Consider the following 18,739-nt stretch of genomic DNA (forward strand, 5'->3'; position numbering starts at 1 on the left):
ATAGCATTCTTGTTTGGAATGTTTTCCACATAGACGGTGGTGGTGATTACAAACACTATAACAATGGCACAAGGAACATGTAAGCATTCAAGCTCTCAATGTTTTCCAAATGGGCAAGGCATATTAGTCCTCCAACATTGTAACCTACCAAAAGCCCTTTACACTTGGTTCCCATGGACCAAAAATCCATGGCTAAACGGTAGTAGACATCATGCAACCCCATTGCAAAGGTCAAGCCCCACCAATAAGTAATTATATTTTCCTCCTCCAAGGGCAGGAGGGAGGTAAAAAAAGGAAAATGGGGAAAAAGTTAGAAAGGGAAGTTGGTGACATAAATTCAACAACTTAATAACTGTTGGTTGGCTGACAAAACCACATAAATCAACAACTTGGTGACCATTGGCTTGACATGAACCACTGAAGGTGACAGCTATCCTCTAATTCTATTTTCCTCCTCCATGTGGTATGAATCCGAGAAAAGAAAAAAGAAAACAGAGGAAAAAGAGAGAGAAAGGGAATGCCATGTCATCATCATCGTCGCGTTGGGGGGTAAACAGGATAAAATCGGATACGCTGTGATTCAATGCATGTTTGGAGAAGAAGCATTTCAAAAAACGGGGAAAATTTTGAGAAAGGAAAATGCATCATCGAAAACAAGTGGAAAAAAAGGAAAAAACAAGATGAATGCTCATAATTCATTCGTAAGGCCTGCCTCATATGCGCAGCTTGGGGGGTGGGGAGAGAGAGAGAGAGAGAGAGAGAGAGAGAGAGAGAGAGAAAGAGAGAGAGAGGACTTGCATGTGCACCAAGGAGAAGATAGAAGAGAGAGAGAGGGGGGAGGGGGCCAGAAAGAGAGAAAGAGGGAACACGGAAATTAGAGAAGGGCACAACAAAAGGATTAGAAATTATTTTTGCTTTGCCAAGCTCACCCACCCTCAATAAGGCTACCACAGTAGCACTCTAAACGTGGCACGCCAAAAACAAGTGAACATGTCACAAAGCTGTGATTTGATGATTTAAAAACAAGAGGCACGGGTGCCGAGCGCACTGTCCTTAGGAGTCCCTTAGCAAGGTAAACTGCTAGACTGTATGTTGGTAAACTTTGGGTTTATTGAGTTGATAATGTCATTGCTTTGTATTTCATAGATAAGAGCTCTCCTAGATCAACGAATTGGGATAGTTGCGTGCAAGGAAGCAAGGAAGATTCGGTAAAAGAGGTGGACTGTGACAAGCTATTTGGAAATGAATGTCCTCTAAGTAAATGTAGATCCTCATTCATTCCATTGGCGAAAATTCTTCTACTCAAGAAGTGTGGAAATTGCTTTCAATAGTTGAGTTGAGGATTGATCAATGCTCTTTCTTGTTTCTAGCTAGAGCATCCAGCCTATGTTGTTCCTACTCATAGTCTTCCACAAGCTTGACATCCTTATCTCTAAGTCTAATGTGCCCATTGCTTTGCAAATTTGATGGGCTACTCCAATAGTATGAACTCGTTTGAGACTTTGACCTGGCAGTTGCTTCGAGCTGGCTCACTCCAAATACCCTCTCTCTCCATTGGAGCTTTGCTCTCCTAAGCCCCTTAATGTGTTTATTTTTTACTTCTTTGGCTTGCTAAGTACGAAATACAAGGTGAAGGGAGCTGCCAGCACATCGCACAGTGTCATTCAAAACGTGTTGAAGACTTTGGGAAAAAACATCAAGTAGCAAGCTAAGTATCAAGAATATCACCTCGCTAAGTATCAAGAATCTCATCGTAATAAAATAGAATAATCATCCCAGCGGGTGAACAAGTAGAAGTGGACTGCTATCAAGCTATAGGTGGGAAGAAAAGGACAAGAGAGAACTGAAAAAAAATCTTTCGAATGGTAACCATGACCATGCGTGGAGGCAGCAACACCATAGAGAAGGTAGTTCCGCGGGTAAATCGAAGGCTGAGAAAGCAAAAGGTCTGAGGGGTCAATAGGGAACCCAAGGGAAATAGAGAAGGGAACAGAGCTCGTTGAGGTATTAGCTCCAAATTAAAAATGAAGTTGGCAGTAACGCTGCTTCCAGGCTCTGTGAGGTAAAGAGCTAAGTGTCATGAACCACAACGTTAGAGATCATATACGCAGCGTTCGAGCAAGTGAATGGGTGGAGGTGGTGGAGGTGAAACGTGTCCGGGTGAAATGGAAATCACTTGACAAGCAAGTCCAAAACAAGTCTTCTTCAACCCTTGTTTCTCCTTGATTTTGCACGAACAGGAACCGCAAACGAATACCGATCTCAAAAGACGAAAAACACCATGAAGAACATATACACCATGAGAAACTGTTTTCGAAAGAAGTAACTTCAGAAATGAGACGCAGGAACGGAAGAAGAAAAGAACGATCAAGAAGATACGGAATCGAAGGAACTTTCTTTTAACAAATGGGCAAAGGGATGGCCATTCCCGCATTAGACGGGCATCCTTCTGGTTAATAATAATAAAAAAGAGGAGAAAGGAAATGCCACGTCATCAAGGTGCGTAAACAAGATCAAAATCTGATAAGCTTGGGATTAAAGAAATGCCACGTCATCATCGCCGTCTTCATAACTTCATAAGGCTGTTGATTTGACTTGGTGCATTTTCTGGCAGAAGAACAGAAGAACAGAAGAAGAAGCATTTCAAAAAGCTGTGGATCTTGGTCTTCCTCGCAGAACGAAGATCTGTGCAGGGCAGAGAAGCTCCATTTTGGTTCGCTACAGTTGTCTGGAGCGGTAATGGCGAATTGAAGAAGCATTTTTTGGCAAGAAGAAGAAGAAGAAGAAGGAGAAGCAGATTTCAAAAAAAGCTGTGGATCTACGCAGAAGCAGAAGAGGAAGAAGCTCTGGAGTCGGCAGGAGAGAAGCACGCAAAGCTCCATTTTGGCTAGCTAGGGTTTTCTCTGGAGCTTTAATGGCGAATTGAAGCTCTGCTCAACCAGGTGTCCCTCATTACCTTTGCCTTTTCCGTGGGGTCCTTGCTTCGCCTTTTGAATGCAATTCTTTGCCGTCCCTTCTGGCGCTCCTTCCCTCCACTGATTCATTCCTTCATCGATCTTTTCTCTCATCCGTTTGTCGCTCATCGTTTCGTTTAACGCCCGTCCTCTCATAATTGATTCATCACGCTCTCTCAGATTTCTGCCTCCCTCACCCTCACCTTTTCGCCGATCTTATTACCCCTTACCTTCCCTTCCGCTTTCTGTCTCCTCACCCTTTCTTGCCTTGCTCCCTAGCTTCTGTCTCATTTCCCTGTTGCAATATTCCTGAATCAACCCGTCACCTCCCCTCCCTCACAGCTCATTGCCGTAATGCTTTCGAATTTCCCGACCCAACCGGTAAGCGGTTTCTAAGCTCCCGTAGCTGCGCACGCTGCTGTCCTTCCTCGAAGTAGACCTCCGATAGCCCCCCCTGAACCGGCTCGTTTCGCCAGACTACGCCGTGCTCGTTTCTTCTTTCCTTGCAACCCCCGTTCATGAAGACCTTTGACCACTGTTCTGAGAACTGATACGTTCTATACGCATAGAAGTTCTATTGAAGGCCAAAAGGATGAATCGGGAACTTGATGGAGCTGTTAGTGTCAAAGTGGTGCATCCTGAGTGTGATTTGGAAGCTTGCGGATCGATCAATCATGATACTTTCGCAGAACTGGTTTTCAAGTGGTCTTGCGCATCCAAGTTGGAAATGATAAACGGTTTGATAGCCGAATGACGTCAACCCTGTGAAGATGGAAGTCTGGATTCTATTAGCTGCTGCCGGATCAGGGTACTTGGCGAGACGTTGGCAAAATGCCCAAAAGCCCAAAGGTACGTCTGCAGACGAAGCCGATCCTGACAACAGTGCTTGCTCATCCAGCCAGCTGCATTCATCCAGGGTGAGGTATCGCCACTTCTCTTCCAATGGCAGACGGCAAGGAGGGAAATCCTTCTCTGGTAAGAGGAGTCACCATTGGGGCCGGTTCTCATCCAAGAACTCGGACAACACAGAGTCTCTGAACGCCACAGAGCAGGAAAGAGCTGACACCGATGGAAAGAAGGTAGAGAATAGCAGGGAAGGTGGAACGATCTGCGATGAAGAATCCGTTCAAACGTCTGAAAATGCTACTGCGGGGTGTTCAAAACATGCATCGAACAACGGTGAGGATGAAAGTGGGGGTTTCGAGGCAAGCGACGTGAATAAGGGAGTTCCATTGGCGGGTGCGGAAGGGAACCACGCTACAGATGATCATGGCTCCTTGTTGTCCAGATCTTATTCTGGAAAGCGTGCCAACGATTCACGGAACGAGAATGGTGTCAAAGGTGGATTTTTGCTTCAAGATCGATACTCAGGGAAGCGCATGAAGGATGCATTGGAGAGCATGCCCAGCCAGGAGGAAGTATTTGGCGGAACATGGATGCCAGGTTTCTGGGATGTCTCCCAAGGTGTATTTGTTCTGGATGCAGATAGCTTTTTAGTGCAGCAAGAAGGAGAGGGCAGAAGCAAAGGGAATAGCTCTAGGAAAATAAAGACACCCAATAAGTATGGGAGAACGAAAGGCTCAACGAGCAGAAGAAAAGGCCTTACAACTCGGAAGCCGATGTCTTCTTTAGAGAGCTGTCTTTCTGCTCAGTTGGATGAAGACTACTACCAGAGGAGGACAGATGTGTTCCCTCCACCGTTTTGTTCATCAGGGACAGGTGCAAGTGATCAGCCTTTAATTGCCCTCGGAAGAAACCTTGCATCAGGTCCTCTCGATTTTGGAAAGGGTTCAACTGCAGAAAGGGTTACGTTTCCTAAAGTAGACTCTGCCATAGGGCTGCCTTCTTTATCGAGGCTGCCTAGCACGAGTAGCTCATTCAAAAAACTGAAAAAGATTAGAGGCTTTAACGGGAAAGCTTCAAAAGGAGAGAATGTGGGCACGTCTTCCGAAGTGAACCGAAATGCCATTTATCTAGAGCAAAGCTCTGCAGGTTGGGTAAACTTTGGGACACGGAATGAAGAGGAAATTGAACGCTCAGATGTCTTGAACAGAGAAAATAGACGTGCTCAAGGTACTTATTGTTGTGACATCTTCAATGAGTTTCGTTTCAGTTTTTTTTGTGCGTCAGACCTCTGGGGTCGACAAAAGCTCAAGCTTTTTTTAAAATGCTTACATTGACAATCTGTGATCTATAGGCAAAGGTGTTAATTGCTGTGGTTGTCTCAGGTAAGGCTGAATATCGTCATTTTCAAGATGCTGGTGCATGTAACCTCACCTAGGGTTACTATTAACCTACGTGTAATAGGTATTAGGTAACCATGATATGTCTGATCTAGGAATAGATGCGTAGTCTAACTGAGGGTTGTCAACAACCCAGAGTTGGACGAAGCTAGCATTGGATGAGCTCTAGTTTCCTAGGGGTGGGCTTATCCAGGAAAAGGTGGCCTAATCTAGGAAAGGCATGGGTATTTTGGAAACAGCGGCTATGTATAGCATATCTGATATATTTAGGCTTGTAAATACAAGTGGAGGATTCATTGTTCGGGGTTGTTGTTAGAATTCAGTGGACTATCTATGATGAGATTCACTCTTCACATATAGCATAGATTCATGAAATACCAATATTGCAAATCATCTATTCATATCACATGTAAAGCTTTCGATCGCTCTAACAGAGAACAATATTGTGACTCGAGAAACAATTTTATTCATGAATATCTTTCCGACAAAGAGAGTGAACTCAATGCAGTCTCGTCCAATATATAGAGGTCTTCAGTTCAAGGTGTTAAACCGCCTCAGCTGCAACCATGCAAACACATTCACCGCCATGCACCACGTGAAGTTACTGCCCACGCCTCCAGAGACCTCTCTAGGGTCACTTGCCATTTGAGGAAGCTTCCCATACAGTCTGCCAATCAACCTAGAGCCCTATCACAACTTAGGCCAGCATGACAATCCAATAAACTGTCGCCACGTACAGTCACCCTAGAAGATTACCACTCCAACACCTCCCTTGATCTGAATAGGGAGACAACAGCAAAGAAATGGACATCGTAGTCCTAACAGTCAGACATTATAGTCCAAACTATCTCACAGGCATCAAAGCCCAATAGAAAAGCCTCCAAGCATCGTAGCCTGGACAAATGTGCTCACAAAGAGCCCAACATCTTGCAACTCCACAGCCACAAAGGTCTGGTGCCAGCAATCAACCGCAATAGTAGAAGACAAGGAGAATATGCGCACACGCAACTTGAACACCTGAAACATGATCCATCCACCAGGATCATCTGAAACAATTGCACACATCAAATCTAAAATGTGTTCACAGCTTAAAAGGCCCAATCTCCCTCTGGTAGGTCGTCAACAATCAACCCAAAACAGCTAAGGCCTTCTAGATCAATGTCGTCAAATCGAGTTACGCATTCAACATGATCTCAATTAGCACAGAATATCTTTGAAACACAATATGCATGCTTCAGCAAGCACTTCGAGTACAAATCTCTCTTCTTTCAGTTGTAGCTTCTGGGAAAAGAGATTGTCCACAATTTCTTCTACCAATGAGTTCACTGGATGCTTGACTCTATCTTGTAACCCTCAAACCGAAGTGAAAAAACGATGCCAAAACAGATAGGTCTCTGCCACTAGCGACCTCAACAACTGTCCACCCAGAAAAACGTCTTGCCCTCCAGATTGGAACAAGGAACCAAAACAGGCACCTGTAGTATGCCACAAGCAAACTTGTTCCCCACAAATGAGGTAAGACGAACCAAGCACAGCTGCGTGCAGCATCAAAAACACTGCCATGAGACTGAAAAGACAAGCTGAAAAAAATTAATGCATCAATTTTGACGGACAGCTATATTTGCCAGAAACACGAACAATAGAACTGCATGGTATGTCCTTCAGCATCAAAGCTGACAAGATCTTCTTCTGCCAGAATCCTGAAACTGCATGAACTGCTGACGATGAGCTTTCCCTTTGAAACGACAAACTCTCCCTCGAATATATGACCTCACTTGTGATGCTACTCTGATAGAAACTGATTGAACAGATTCACTCCAGAAGATGTGATCTCTCTCACGAACTTCAAGACTCACAATCGATGCGCTCTGATACCATATGTTAGAATTCAGTGGACTATCTATGATGAGATTCACTCTTCACATATAGCATAGATTCATGAAATACCAATACTGCAAATCATTTATTCATATCACATGTAAAGCTTTCGATCGCTCTAAATTGTGACTCGAGAAACAATTTTATTCGTGAATATCTAGACTCTAAGACAGGATCTAGACACAAGACTATCTGCTCATGCTCTCCCAGCCTTGTTGCAGATTTACAATAGAATACGACTCTACTATGAACCCTATCAACTTTGACATGACAAGTGACTGCTCATAACACTGTAGACGACTCTCATAAGAGAGTTCCGACAAAGAGAGTGAACTCGATGCAGTCTCGTCCAACATATAGAAGTCTTCATTTCAAGGTGTTGAACCACCTCAGCTGCAACCATGCAAACACATTCACCGCCATGCACCACGTGAAGTTACCGCCCATGCCTCTAGAGACCTCGCTAGACTCACTTGCCATTTGAGGAAGCTTCCCATACAGTCCGCCAATCAACCTAGAGCCCATGCATGGCCCTATCACAACTTAGGCCAGCATGACAATCCAATAAACTGTCGCCACGTACAGTCACCCTAGAAGATCACCACTCCAACAGTTCTTGGGCATTGTGCTCTCCGAAGCATAGACCTAATGGCCTTGGAGTAGTTGGGCCTTGGTTGAGAGAGGTAGTGGCTCATGGCTAGGGGAGCCATCTCTTGCGGGTAGACCCCAAGCTTGGGCCCTTCTTGGTAAAGAGAGTTTGACCAAGCTCCAATACAAAGCTTGCACCTCACACTCTCTACCATGGCTGAGATATCAATGCCCACCTTGTAGAGCTATCTTGTTGTGTGCCTTCTTGGAATCCAACGAAAGCCAAATCCAATTCCCCAAGCCTGGATCTCCTGGACCTCCTCAGTCGCCACGAGGAGCCTACCAACTTAGACTAGTTGATCCTGTCCCTTGAGACCAAACACTTAGTCCCTAGGGCTCTCCTGACCCTCCAAACTCCTCACAATGTACTCCACAAGAACTGTTGTGTCATTTGCGAACTATGAGTCTAGAAGATTCTCAGAGAGAGAAAGGGGGAAAGGGAAGGGGTGCTGAAGGAATGGGATAGAGAGAGAGAGAGAGAGAGTATGGAGAGTAGATTAGAGGTCACATCGACAAGTGACTACATGAGTGGTGGGTCCCTCCACAACCCCCTCTAATTCTGACTAGAGTACTCCTACATTAGTCCTCTTCCCCCCTTGATTACAGCCATCCCTTCTCATAGAAATTTGCCCTCAAAATTAAGAACTTGCAAGACTACTTGTTTGCTGGCTGTCCCAGAAGGGTGCCGAGACAACAAGTGATGCTGATCAGCCTAGAAAAAGAAAGGAGTATTGCCGGACATTGCTCTCTGGCTGACATGTTTGTTCATCCTTTGGTAGTCCTTGCCATCAGATGAGGTACTCAATGTTTAGCTTGTTGTGAAGTACGCTATCTCTAAAACCCACAATGCACTCGGGGTTAGAGAGGATATGACCCTCCTCATCCGTAGGTGGTGACTCTGTACGATTGTGCACATGGTGGCCCACGTGGTTTCAGGAAAGACACATGAAACACATTGTGGATCTTGGAGGTGCGCGGTAGCTCCAATTGATACGCTACTTCCCCAATGTAGTGGATGATCTTGTAAGGGCCATAGTACCAATGAGCAAGCTTTGTGGTGGTATTACCCTTAAATGAAGTATTGCTCTAGTACTAGCGGGGATACAAAAGTGAAGCACTGCTCTGGGCATCATACATGCTTAAGATTCAAATAACGATGGCATCTCATAATATATGCTTAGAGATAAGGCCCGCTAGAAGACTGATGCCTTGGGCCGCATATCATCAATAGCGGGATGCTATCCATAGCCAACACCCTATTGAAATGTAGATCCACCCGTTTGATGCATCGGAATGTTGCGTTGCAATGGCATCTCGAAGCAAAATGCATCTCGGAGTGGAGGCTGCGTACCGAAAGACCGAGAGGAGGGCTGACCTCTATTCCAGTGTTGTGGAATGCTGTGTGAACCCAAAGCAATATCGGGCATACTGGCTGGTGTGGTAAAAGAACCATCACCCATAGAATGGATGGCTCCACTTGCAAGGGTGGTGAGAGCTGTAAATCGGACGGTGGCTTCAAGTTTGACAAAAAGATGCTCGGAGGTTCAGAGAATGTGTCATCAATGCCAAGCAAACTCCATACCGGGAATAGATTGCTCAAAGTGAAATGATTGGAAGGATTGATATCCAGAAGTGCATTGAGCATCTGCCATAAAACCTCTGGGTGGTATGCATGTTAGAAATTGAAATCCCACCAAAGGGTATCCATAATCCTGTAGCGGAAGATTGATAAATGAGCCCAGGAATTACGTGCGGAAGTGTTTCACTATGGAATCAAAAACCGACCAGCTGGCTGACTTTTACAAGTAGCCCCCGAGGGCTCTTTTACTTGTTTGGATGGGCCCTGCCTGGCCACATGGCTTCCAGCTATTGGCCCAGGGGGTTCCAAAACCTTTGCGAAGGAGGCTCCCCCCTGCTTGTCCTTTGCAAACTCTAGATTGTTGAAGTCGCCTCCAATATTTTAGGAGTCAACATCTGGGAGGCACTTTGTCAGTCACCTCCATAAAGCAGGGCAATGCAGTTTGCAAGCGATTGCATACACATTCAGGATCCTAATCCAGGACTTGCCTACACAAAGACCGATCCTCATTGCACGACTTGTGATGAGCTCGCCCTGATCAAAGACCTCCAGGGCTATTGCTTAGAAGACTGAGATGCATATCTCTGCACTTTGACCTACTAATGGGATCATAAATCTGGCCCCCTCCCTGGGAGGAGGTGGTGGTGATGTCCAATGTTCGCTGCTGAAAACATGTGCTCCTGAATCATGAGAAAATCTACTGCCCATTCTACCACTGCTCTTTGCAACTCTTGTCAAAGTATTGGCTACTGTCGTTGACTACGTGCATGGTCATGGAGCCCATACACACTCCAACTCACCATGTTCGAGCCCGGGTGTGGGGGTGGTAGAAAAGAAGGCTCTCCTATGAGGGGAATCTTGCTCTTGAAAACCAAACCTCTGTGACTTCGAGGGGTGTTTGGAGGGAGAGCAATTTGTATTTGTGTGCCGATGTACCAGGGTTGTGACTTGCTTAATACCTACCTTCTGTTCCCCTGTGGGTCCATCCACCCATCCATCGTGCGATATACCTGATCTTTCAACATAGCATCAAACATCGCTGGTGTCCAATTTTCCACACCTATGGAGGGAAATTGAAGACCCTAACAAGGATGCGTGGGGGAGCCAACGACACGAGTTTGAACCCCTTTTCGGGGTTGCAGGATCAATACTGTCGACTCTAGAGGCATAGGATACGACTCCAAGATCTCAAGGTAGTTCCACAGCCTAGCCTCTAGAAATCCCTCGGAAGAGGGAGCCAGTGTGTAGTCTCGGGGCTGGAAAATGAGTTGGCAATCCTCCTCCTCTTGGCACCCGCGAAGAGGCAGTGTCTTGCAATGGGGGGAACTGGGCTGCTGAGGCGAGGAAGAGGCCCCGGAGAGGGCACGGCATTGCCCTTGCTCGAGGGCTGGGGGTCAAGGTTAGGTGTAGAGGAAGCATGGGAGGAGGGGGAAGCAGGTGGACCTGCTATGGTGGTTGGGGTGGGCAGGGGGTTTCCGGAGGGGGGCAGAGGGCTTGGGGAAGTGATGTCAGCAAACGGTGTAGAAGAGGCTCGCTGTTGCAAGGGTGTTGATAGCTTTTGGCCTCTTCCTCTACAGTTGTGGTGTGGGGTGTAGGAGGAGCAGCAGCCACTAAGTCTGGAGCTCTTGTAACCTGATGTTGCTGTGGGGTACCTGGGTACTTGGAGTCACTCCTCCCGGGGGGATCTATTGGAGTATCGACAGGGATGCCCTCCCATCCTGAAGGGGAGTCTGCTGACTGATCCTCCTGGGAGTGACAGACTGCTTGCGCTCTCTTCCTACAATTAGCACTCTGTCTACGGCTCTTAATTTCCACCTTCTTGGTTTCTTTTTCCCCACTTTAGTCCTCTTTCCTAAAATGAATGGAATGCACTGCATGCAGTAGCTGCCAATATCTCGCATGTCAGGAAATTAGGGTCAAGTCCCCGTTTGTAAGCCCTGAAATGAGGAGAGCATGGGGGAGTGACACCTATAGTGAAATAGGGAGAAGGGAGAGGGATGAAGAGGCTGCCACATGGGCAGCATACTTTTTATGGTTACATACTTTAGGGCAGACTGTCCCACAAAGGACAACCATGATGCTGGCCATCCCTTGGGTCATAGGCTTCTCTGCTTCAATTTTGTCACATCATGCTTGTACCTGGGGTGAAGTAGCTTGGGGTGTGTTTAGTTATTTCAGTATTTATCAGTATTCAAGAGTATGCTTGTGAACATTTGATGGCTCTTTGTTTTATATTGCTGATTTCTTTTTGATTCAAAATTTTTTGGGGCACTTACTTGCTCTCCTTTCCCTTTTTGGGTTCTATGCTTCTGTTTGGCACAGAAGAAATATGTAAAATTAAAAATTCTGCAGCCTTGCTTCTAATCTCATTCATTTTTGGGTTCCTTGTTTATGGTTTAGATGTGACGGGATTGGCCAACACGTCACCAGAGGGGCTATTATTCAATTTTGGAGTGGGAGTCGGTATGATGTTTACTGTGATGTCAAACATGCGGGAAGTAAGAAAGCTAACCAAGTTACTCAGGGAAGCAGAATTGTTAATCAAAGACCTTGAAGATGAATCGGATGGAATTAATGCCTCAAGGCCTGACTTCGATTCCTCCAAGACCACTGTAGAAGGAGATTTTACAGAAAACAGGCAGTCTGTTCTTAGCAGTACGCTCAAGAAAGTAAGGAGTGCAAGCCAATCACTCAACAGTATGAGGGTGTCCTTGAGTGAAGAGTTTCAGCCTACCACAGGCATGGAATACCTGCAGTCGGAAGACATGGCCAAGCTGGAAGCTGAATTGGAAGCTGAGCTTGAAAGAATGGAACTGAACCTGAATGATGGAAGTACATTGAAGCATCGTAGAAGATATTCTGGTGTAAGTGAGGTGAGGTTGGGTTTTAAGGTCATTCTAATGATTCATGCTGTATACGTGATGTTTGTTTTGTCTGGCTGTTGAAGTCAAGTCTTTAAACAAAAGTAAGGGCCTTCAGGTAAACACCAAAATTTGTATTGGTCAATGGGTTTGTCTGACATGTGATCCTTGACATGAGATATGAAGTGTTTGGGGTTTCCATGTTTTTCTATCTATGCAAAAACCAGATACTAACATGTGAAGATGCTATGCATGTACTACCAAGCACCTTGTTATGTACCGTAAATGTAAAAGTTCAAGAACTAAACATTTGATAAGTATTTCAATAGCTATCTATAACCATTAGAATAGATGAAAGACTTTGGTCAGTCCCACCAAAAATCGAAGCTTCGAGCTTTTGGCTACTTGTGCCTGTCTCTGACCATGGTTATCGGAGGCTTACAATCCTGTAAAATATTATCTAGCGTGATTCAGATACTCCACTCCGAGCCAGCGTCAATCACAACATTCACATCATGTAGGCATAGGTGTGTTTAGTGTCCCAAGTCTGTATGCCGCACACTGTGCTGGGCCCAGTAGGAGATAGGGGAAACCATGGTCCTCATTATGATCTAAAGTATCCTCAGGACCCTCTTCTAACTTATGGAGACCGGGCAAGGGGGGTTTAAAATATTATCTAGTGTGTTTCAGATACTCCATTCTGGGCCAGTTAATATCACAATATACACACGATGTAGGCACATGCATCTTTCACAATCCGAGTCTTAATAGGTCCCGCTATGTGTTGTATCCAGTAGAAGATAAAGAAACCTGCCTTCATGTCTGGATGTATATGAGTCGACTCCTCATTGGTTGTCATAATGACCTAATGTATCCTTAGGGCCCTCCCTCTCTGGTCAGGTTTTTGCAAAAGGGTCTTAAAGCCTATCATCATTTGGAACGCACAGATGTATTGAGATGTGGATATTCAGTGGGGGTGTTCTAGGAACTAGTGCCAACCATGCATGATGGAGTTAGTGGACTTTTTAAGTGTGCGTTCTAAACACAAAAACTGTGCCGTTCGTCTAATGATGAGTTGGGCTTGTTTTTGTAAATGCATCCAATTGCTTCACTTTGAAGAAGGGCAAAGTTGTTGTTCCTAACTCTTCAGATCCCTTAATTTTCAAAAGCTTGTAGTATGTCCTGTATTAGCTGAATGTCTTGTTGTCCAGTTTGATGCAGAGATCATCGGAAATCTTGTACAGGGTGAACTGACAGTAGGTGGTCTTCCGTGTGAAATTGAATTAGAATCAGAGGAGGAAGATGGTAGTAACTCCTCCCATGAAGATCTGAATGCTAGCAACTATGCTGTCTCTCCTAGAGAGCTGGCAAAGCGTCTTCATGAAGTGTTGGAAGCAAGGCAGGAGGAACGAATCTCAGAACTTGAGGCTGAGTTGAAACTTCTGAGCTCCATGTTGCAAGACAAAGAAGCGGAGTTTCATTCTTGTAAGGATCTATCACCAAGCCCTACACCAGGTGAGTGAAATGCTTGTTCAGGATTGTTGTTCTGCTGCTTGGCTGGTAGGTGGAGTCAGTGAGACAATACACTGGGTTGTGGGTGGTGATAAATGTAGTTACTTATTTGTAGTTTGTGTATATATCAGGTTGTGATGGTAGCAGCTTTTCAAACTTCTGCCAAACAGATAACAGGGATTTTCAAAACAGTATTCAGGCAAAGAAAGCTTCCGAGACAGACAGGTTTTTGAGCAGAGAGGTTGAGAAAAAGCTATTTCTTGGCCCAGCAAAATGTAGTTCACCCAATGCTTCTCTTGCTTCTCCGGGAATTAAGGGAGATTTGCCTGCATGTGATAAGAAAACTTCACTTATGAGCTCCCTCAAGCCCCAAAAGGCACCAAAATATGGAAGTAGTGCATTATTCATTACTCTGGACGGGGAGGCATTGGCTGCCTATAAAGAAGCTTGTGATGAGCTCTCTAAGGTCCCTGGTGATTCAGATACTGGAACTCATCTGGCTATTAACAGCAGCAGTGGGCAACATGCTGTTTCTGAAAACAACAATTGTGACCTTGATCTGATCCATGCGGGCACTTCAGACCATTGGGAACAAGTAGATCTGTTATCTTTGGCTGAGGATTTGTATATTGATGGCGATCTGGAGTTTAAAGATATGCCAAATGGTCCAGGTAAAGGACGATATTTTTCGAGGAGAAAAAATTCTCGTAAGAAGGGCATGATTTCGAGCCATCCTGAACCTGAACAATCATTGACTGGCTCAAAGGCAGTTGATTCATCGGATGATACAACCAATGACACATCTGGCAGCACTCCTTGTTCTGTAAAGTTCATGGATGTGAGCACAGTTGGCTGCTGTAATGTTGATCAATTGAGAACTACGGCAGAAACTGGAGGAAGCCATAGTAAGAGCATTTCGTATTCTGACTGGAGTGAGGAAAGCCTAATTCATGCTGGAGCGAATACCCCAGTTGTAAGCAATCAGGAAGAGAAGAAGTCTCTATATTTTGATGAAGAGGCGTCTGAAATACTCGCTTGCAAACAGGGAGATTGGAATGTGCCTGAAGATTTTGATTCTAGTTCAGATTTGGATGAGCAATTAGGCCAACTGTTGATCAAACGCATTGTTGAAAAAAGCAGAAAGGGCTCGCCTATCATTGAAGATGCTCAAACTGTCCTTGCGTCCTTTGAAAGGAATGAAACTTCTTTGGCTGTTGATTGGAGCAGTGAAAAGGACGTAACATCTGTGAAATCAATTCCACCGGAGAGAGTTGATTCATGGTGTGATGAATCATTGACTCCACTAGCTTTGAAGAAAGAGGAAACTACAACTTATTTTGGGGCTAATGAAATGGTTTCTCTCCCCAGGAGTTGCTCTGTGATGAGTGTGCAAACTGTGGAAAGAGGCTTTCTGAAATCCATTACCAGGTGGGATGATGTATCGACTGCAGGGGTCGCATCAAGGAGTTCTTTTAATGAAGAAAGCAGTTTTACAGAGGCCTCCAGGGATCTCCAGGTTGATAACCCGTGTGTATTTACACAGTTAATGGATAGTTGTAATTTTCTGGATGAAAGAGAACATGGCAGAAAAGCTACACAAGACAATGTATATTGTAACTCCAATAGTGGTAGACAATATGAGTCACAATCTCAAAGTGAACATAAGGGGTTTCGAAGGAATAGCAAGCCAAGGTGATCTTCCTGTAATCTGCGGGATCTTGGATTGGGGATGCAAGCCCGTACTGCGTCCACTTTTTGGATGCTGCATCATGTGGTGCATTCGATTTGTTGCTCCTTTGTGTCCACTTTTTAGATGCTCCATCATGTGGTGCATTTGATTTGTTGCATCGGATCACCTGTAATTGAGGGCTGAGCTTTCTGAATGACTGAAAATTCTTTCATCCTTGCTATAAAATGGGAGTGCCTTCCTCTTCAATACGTAAGTGACTGTAACATAAGATTCATGGCTGTAGTCGCAAGTTATGTTTCTCCTTCTAGAGCTTTCTTTTCTCTATGTGATGTTGTGTTTTTAGAGGATGAGTTTGGGAATGTTCCTGGATTCATCTAGGTATATGCCTTTATTGATATTTCAGTCGATAGCCTTTTTCGAGCACCCAGTCTCCCCGTAAGAGACGCATAAACTTACTGCTTCTCTCACTAGACCTGCTTTTAAGGTATCTAACTGAGTGTGGAGGTGTAACTTGAACTGAAAGGGAGATGTTGAGAGGGTGCAAAAGAGACAATGGGTGCAATTGTCCCCCTGTGTAGCATGTTTCTATACTGATGCAAAGATTGAACTGTTACAACTGCAGATAAAGGCAGAGGTCTTCCTGTAAAGATGGGGCAGACTGATTCTCCTATTTTCCTAATCCATTTACTGACTGCAATGGGACTGTTTGCTGAAGCTTCTCAAAGTCTTGTTGATAACAGAGGCTGATGCTCTAAATAGCCCCACCGGGGCTAAAACTAACCTGATCAGGGTGGCTGCCCAGGCTGAATTTCGGATTTGCTGACCGCTGCTAGTTACTAATTTTTCCTTGCTTGTTGCTCCTGGTTTTGCTGATTGCCACCCGTCTGCTGCTTTTCCAACCTTAACTACTAGCTTGACTGTCCTGGTCACCTGTTCTGACGTAGTGCGTGGCTGCCATATGGACCTTTTTGGCTTGCTGTTGATGATGTGGCAGCCTGCGGCTGCTGTCCATGAGTCTAATGTGTTCACTGCTGCTATTCCATGCAGGCAATCGTGTGAAGGTGAAAGAGATTAGGGACGATTGAAGGCCTCTTTCAGTGAAAAAATCCTCCTCAATCCATTGTGCCCTGTGGGAGCTTGATACTTGAACTATATGGGATACAAGCGATAGCAGATGTTGGAACCATTCAACTTGATGGGAATACGAATGCTAAGCAATTGTCGGGCTCCATGGACCTTTGGCTTAGCCACTTCTACCTCATCCACTATTTGGGTCAAAACTGGTCCTACTTTTGGCTTGAGATGGGGCATTGGATGTGAGGTCCACTTCTTGGGCAGCTGAAGCTTCATAGTGATGTCCTTGATGACCTGAACGATCCTCATTCACTATTTTGGGTCAAAACTGGTCCTACTTTTGGCTTGAGATCAAGCATTGGATGTGAGGTCCACTTCTTCGGAAGCTGAAGCTTCTTAGTGATGTCCTTGATGACCTGAATGATGGGGAATGGACCAAAACACACGTGTCTGGGCTTTAGATACTTGATCTTAATGTAGGCCCATGACCTTCTTGTACTTAACATCATTACGCTGCTTGTAGGCCTCAGTTTGGTGAACCTCTTGTGCTTTGGCAGTCTTCTCCAGGACCTTCGCAATGCCCAAGATTTGTGTGTAGCTTTAATGATCCAAATTGCTTCATAAACCCGTTTGGTGAGGAAAGACTTGAATGGTACCATATCTTGCTCACATGTTGGTCAAAATCCTTGTATTACGGAAGATAAAGCTCCCATCTGTGTAACACTTCAGTACGTCCAGTGCTAATTGATTGTACACCTATTGATGGTTGTGCGATTTGAGGATGAAAGCTGTTAGAAAAGTTCAGCTTCTGAGAATATGAGGTGTTGAATAGAAGTCCTCAAAAGAGGTCCTGAGAAGCCATTGGTCTGTTAGCAAGAGAGTTGCTTGCTGTAGCCAACTCCCATAGAAAAGTTCAGCTTCTGAGAATATGAGGTGTTGAATAGAAGTCCTCAAAAGAGGTCCTGAGAAGCCATTGGTCTGTTAGCAAGAGAGTTGCTTGCTGTAGCCAACTCCCACGGGGCTGAAAACTTGAAGAAATCACATAACATCAAACACCTCACTCACTCCATATGCATGCATGTAGTAAAAATACTTAAGATCTCAGCCAAAATAATACTTACATATCCGAGTCTAAGTCATGCCAAAATAGTAAAAATACTTAAGATCTCAGCCAAAATAATACTTACATATCCAAGTCTAAGTCATGCCAAAATGTGTCTCGAGATTGCAGCATACTCCAGCTGAGGTAATTACCAAAAATGTTCTTGTATGCTGCACCCTTTGTTGTAACCTCTTCCTCTCACGTGCTTTCCTGGTAGGTTCTAGTACCTACAATGGATGAGTCTCTTGCGTATCCTCCTTTGCACCACAACAATCTCGTCTACTATGGGGTAGGCTTGCCCCCTTGTTTGCTCGGAAGGTCAACAAAATCTTCCTTGCTTGATTCCCCCCCCCAAAAGGGGTTTAAATAGAGCATAATGCCCAGGGTTTAAATAAAATATAATGCTCCCTGACGTAGTTGACCCATCTTCCAAACCAATTGACCCAAAAGGGTTGATTGGCCGCGTAGATTGTTGGACTGTTTGTTGTTTTGTTGAGTTGTGCATCTCTTTTGTCTTTCCTCGTCTAGTTCACTACTATGGTTGACTAGTCTACTGGGCCTATAAATGGCGCCGGCCTTGGCTTATCGGCGGCAACTCCTATGTTGGCCCATCATCCATCTGAGAGATGACCATCCAACAGTCCCTCTCAAAAAATGACGACACCTTGGATTTTGCAAAGCACATTGCTTGGAGGGTTTGTCATGACCCGTCAATCTAACACCATCCGTAACAACCATGGTCCTTGAAACCTTGTCTAATGAGATCCTTGTGGCTACTCCATAGAGACACTCACCTTTGTAGTAATGCTTTCACCAATTCATATTCCATGAGCATCCTTTGATCGTCCAGATCCCAAGTCTTCAATTAAAAGGCTTTGATAGGATCACCACTCCATCCTCCTATTGAATCCCTAGGCCAAAGGGGTCCAATTTACAGAGTGAAAGCCAGGGTGGAGCGATCCACATGCCAAAGTTTGGTTCGTTTATGAAGTCTTGAAAATGATGGAGGCGGCACACCGAGTGAGAGGGCGATTGAAAGTCTAAGAGGAATGTTGCCAAATGTCTTGACGAGAATCTCCGCTTCAGTCTTGAAAGGAATATTCAATAGCAGTTGGGCTTTGGCGAGGAGGATGGGTAAGATTGGTGGTTGTCAAAAATTGTTGCCGTGAGTTGTCGAGGCGTTGGCGTTGTACTTAGT

At 44.9% G+C, this 18,739-nt stretch overlaps 1 protein-coding gene across 2 annotated transcripts; it reads left to right on the forward strand.

Annotated features, from left to right (window-relative positions):
• The first annotated feature begins 2,634 nt into the window (after positions 1 to 2,634).
• LOC147901781 (uncharacterized) lies at positions 2,635 to 15,576 on the forward strand. Of its 2 annotated transcripts, none has more exons than XM_087374503.1 (4): positions 2,635 to 5,027; positions 11,703 to 12,175; positions 13,375 to 13,678; positions 13,807 to 15,576. In XM_087374503.1, the coding sequence occupies exons 1-4, from the start codon at positions 3,725 to 3,727 to the stop codon at positions 15,369 to 15,371; spliced, it is 3,645 nt and encodes a 1,214-aa protein (XP_087230629.1). In that variant the 5' UTR covers positions 2,635 to 3,724; the 3' UTR covers positions 15,372 to 15,576. The 2 variants fall into 2 exon arrangements, with proteins under 2 accessions (XP_087230629.1, XP_087230630.1); XM_087374504.1 differs by having other exon boundaries at positions 11,703 to 12,166.
• Positions 15,577 to 18,739: the final 3,163 nt, after the last annotated feature.

Source organism: Dipteris shenzhenensis, chromosome 5, assembly GCF_047967505.1.
Source record: "Dipteris shenzhenensis isolate YYH24624 ecotype China chromosome 5, Dip_SZ_1.0, whole genome shotgun sequence".
NCBI lineage: Eukaryota > Viridiplantae > Streptophyta > Polypodiopsida > Gleicheniales > Dipteridaceae > Dipteris > Dipteris shenzhenensis.

Bases quoted from the DNA above. Each gene is read 5' to 3' on its own strand.
- LOC147901781 (XM_087374503.1), top strand. From the start codon at position 3,725: ATGGAAGTCTGGATTCTATTAGCTGCTGCCGGATCAGGGTACTTGGCG. The intron at 5,028-11,702 runs GTACTTATTGTT...TTTATGGTTTAG, and splicing joins AGAAAATAGACGTGCTCAAG to ATGTGACGGGATTGGCCAAC. The intron at 13,679-13,806 runs GTGAGTGAAATG...TGTATATATCAG, and splicing joins ATCACCAAGCCCTACACCAG to GTTGTGATGGTAGCAGCTTT.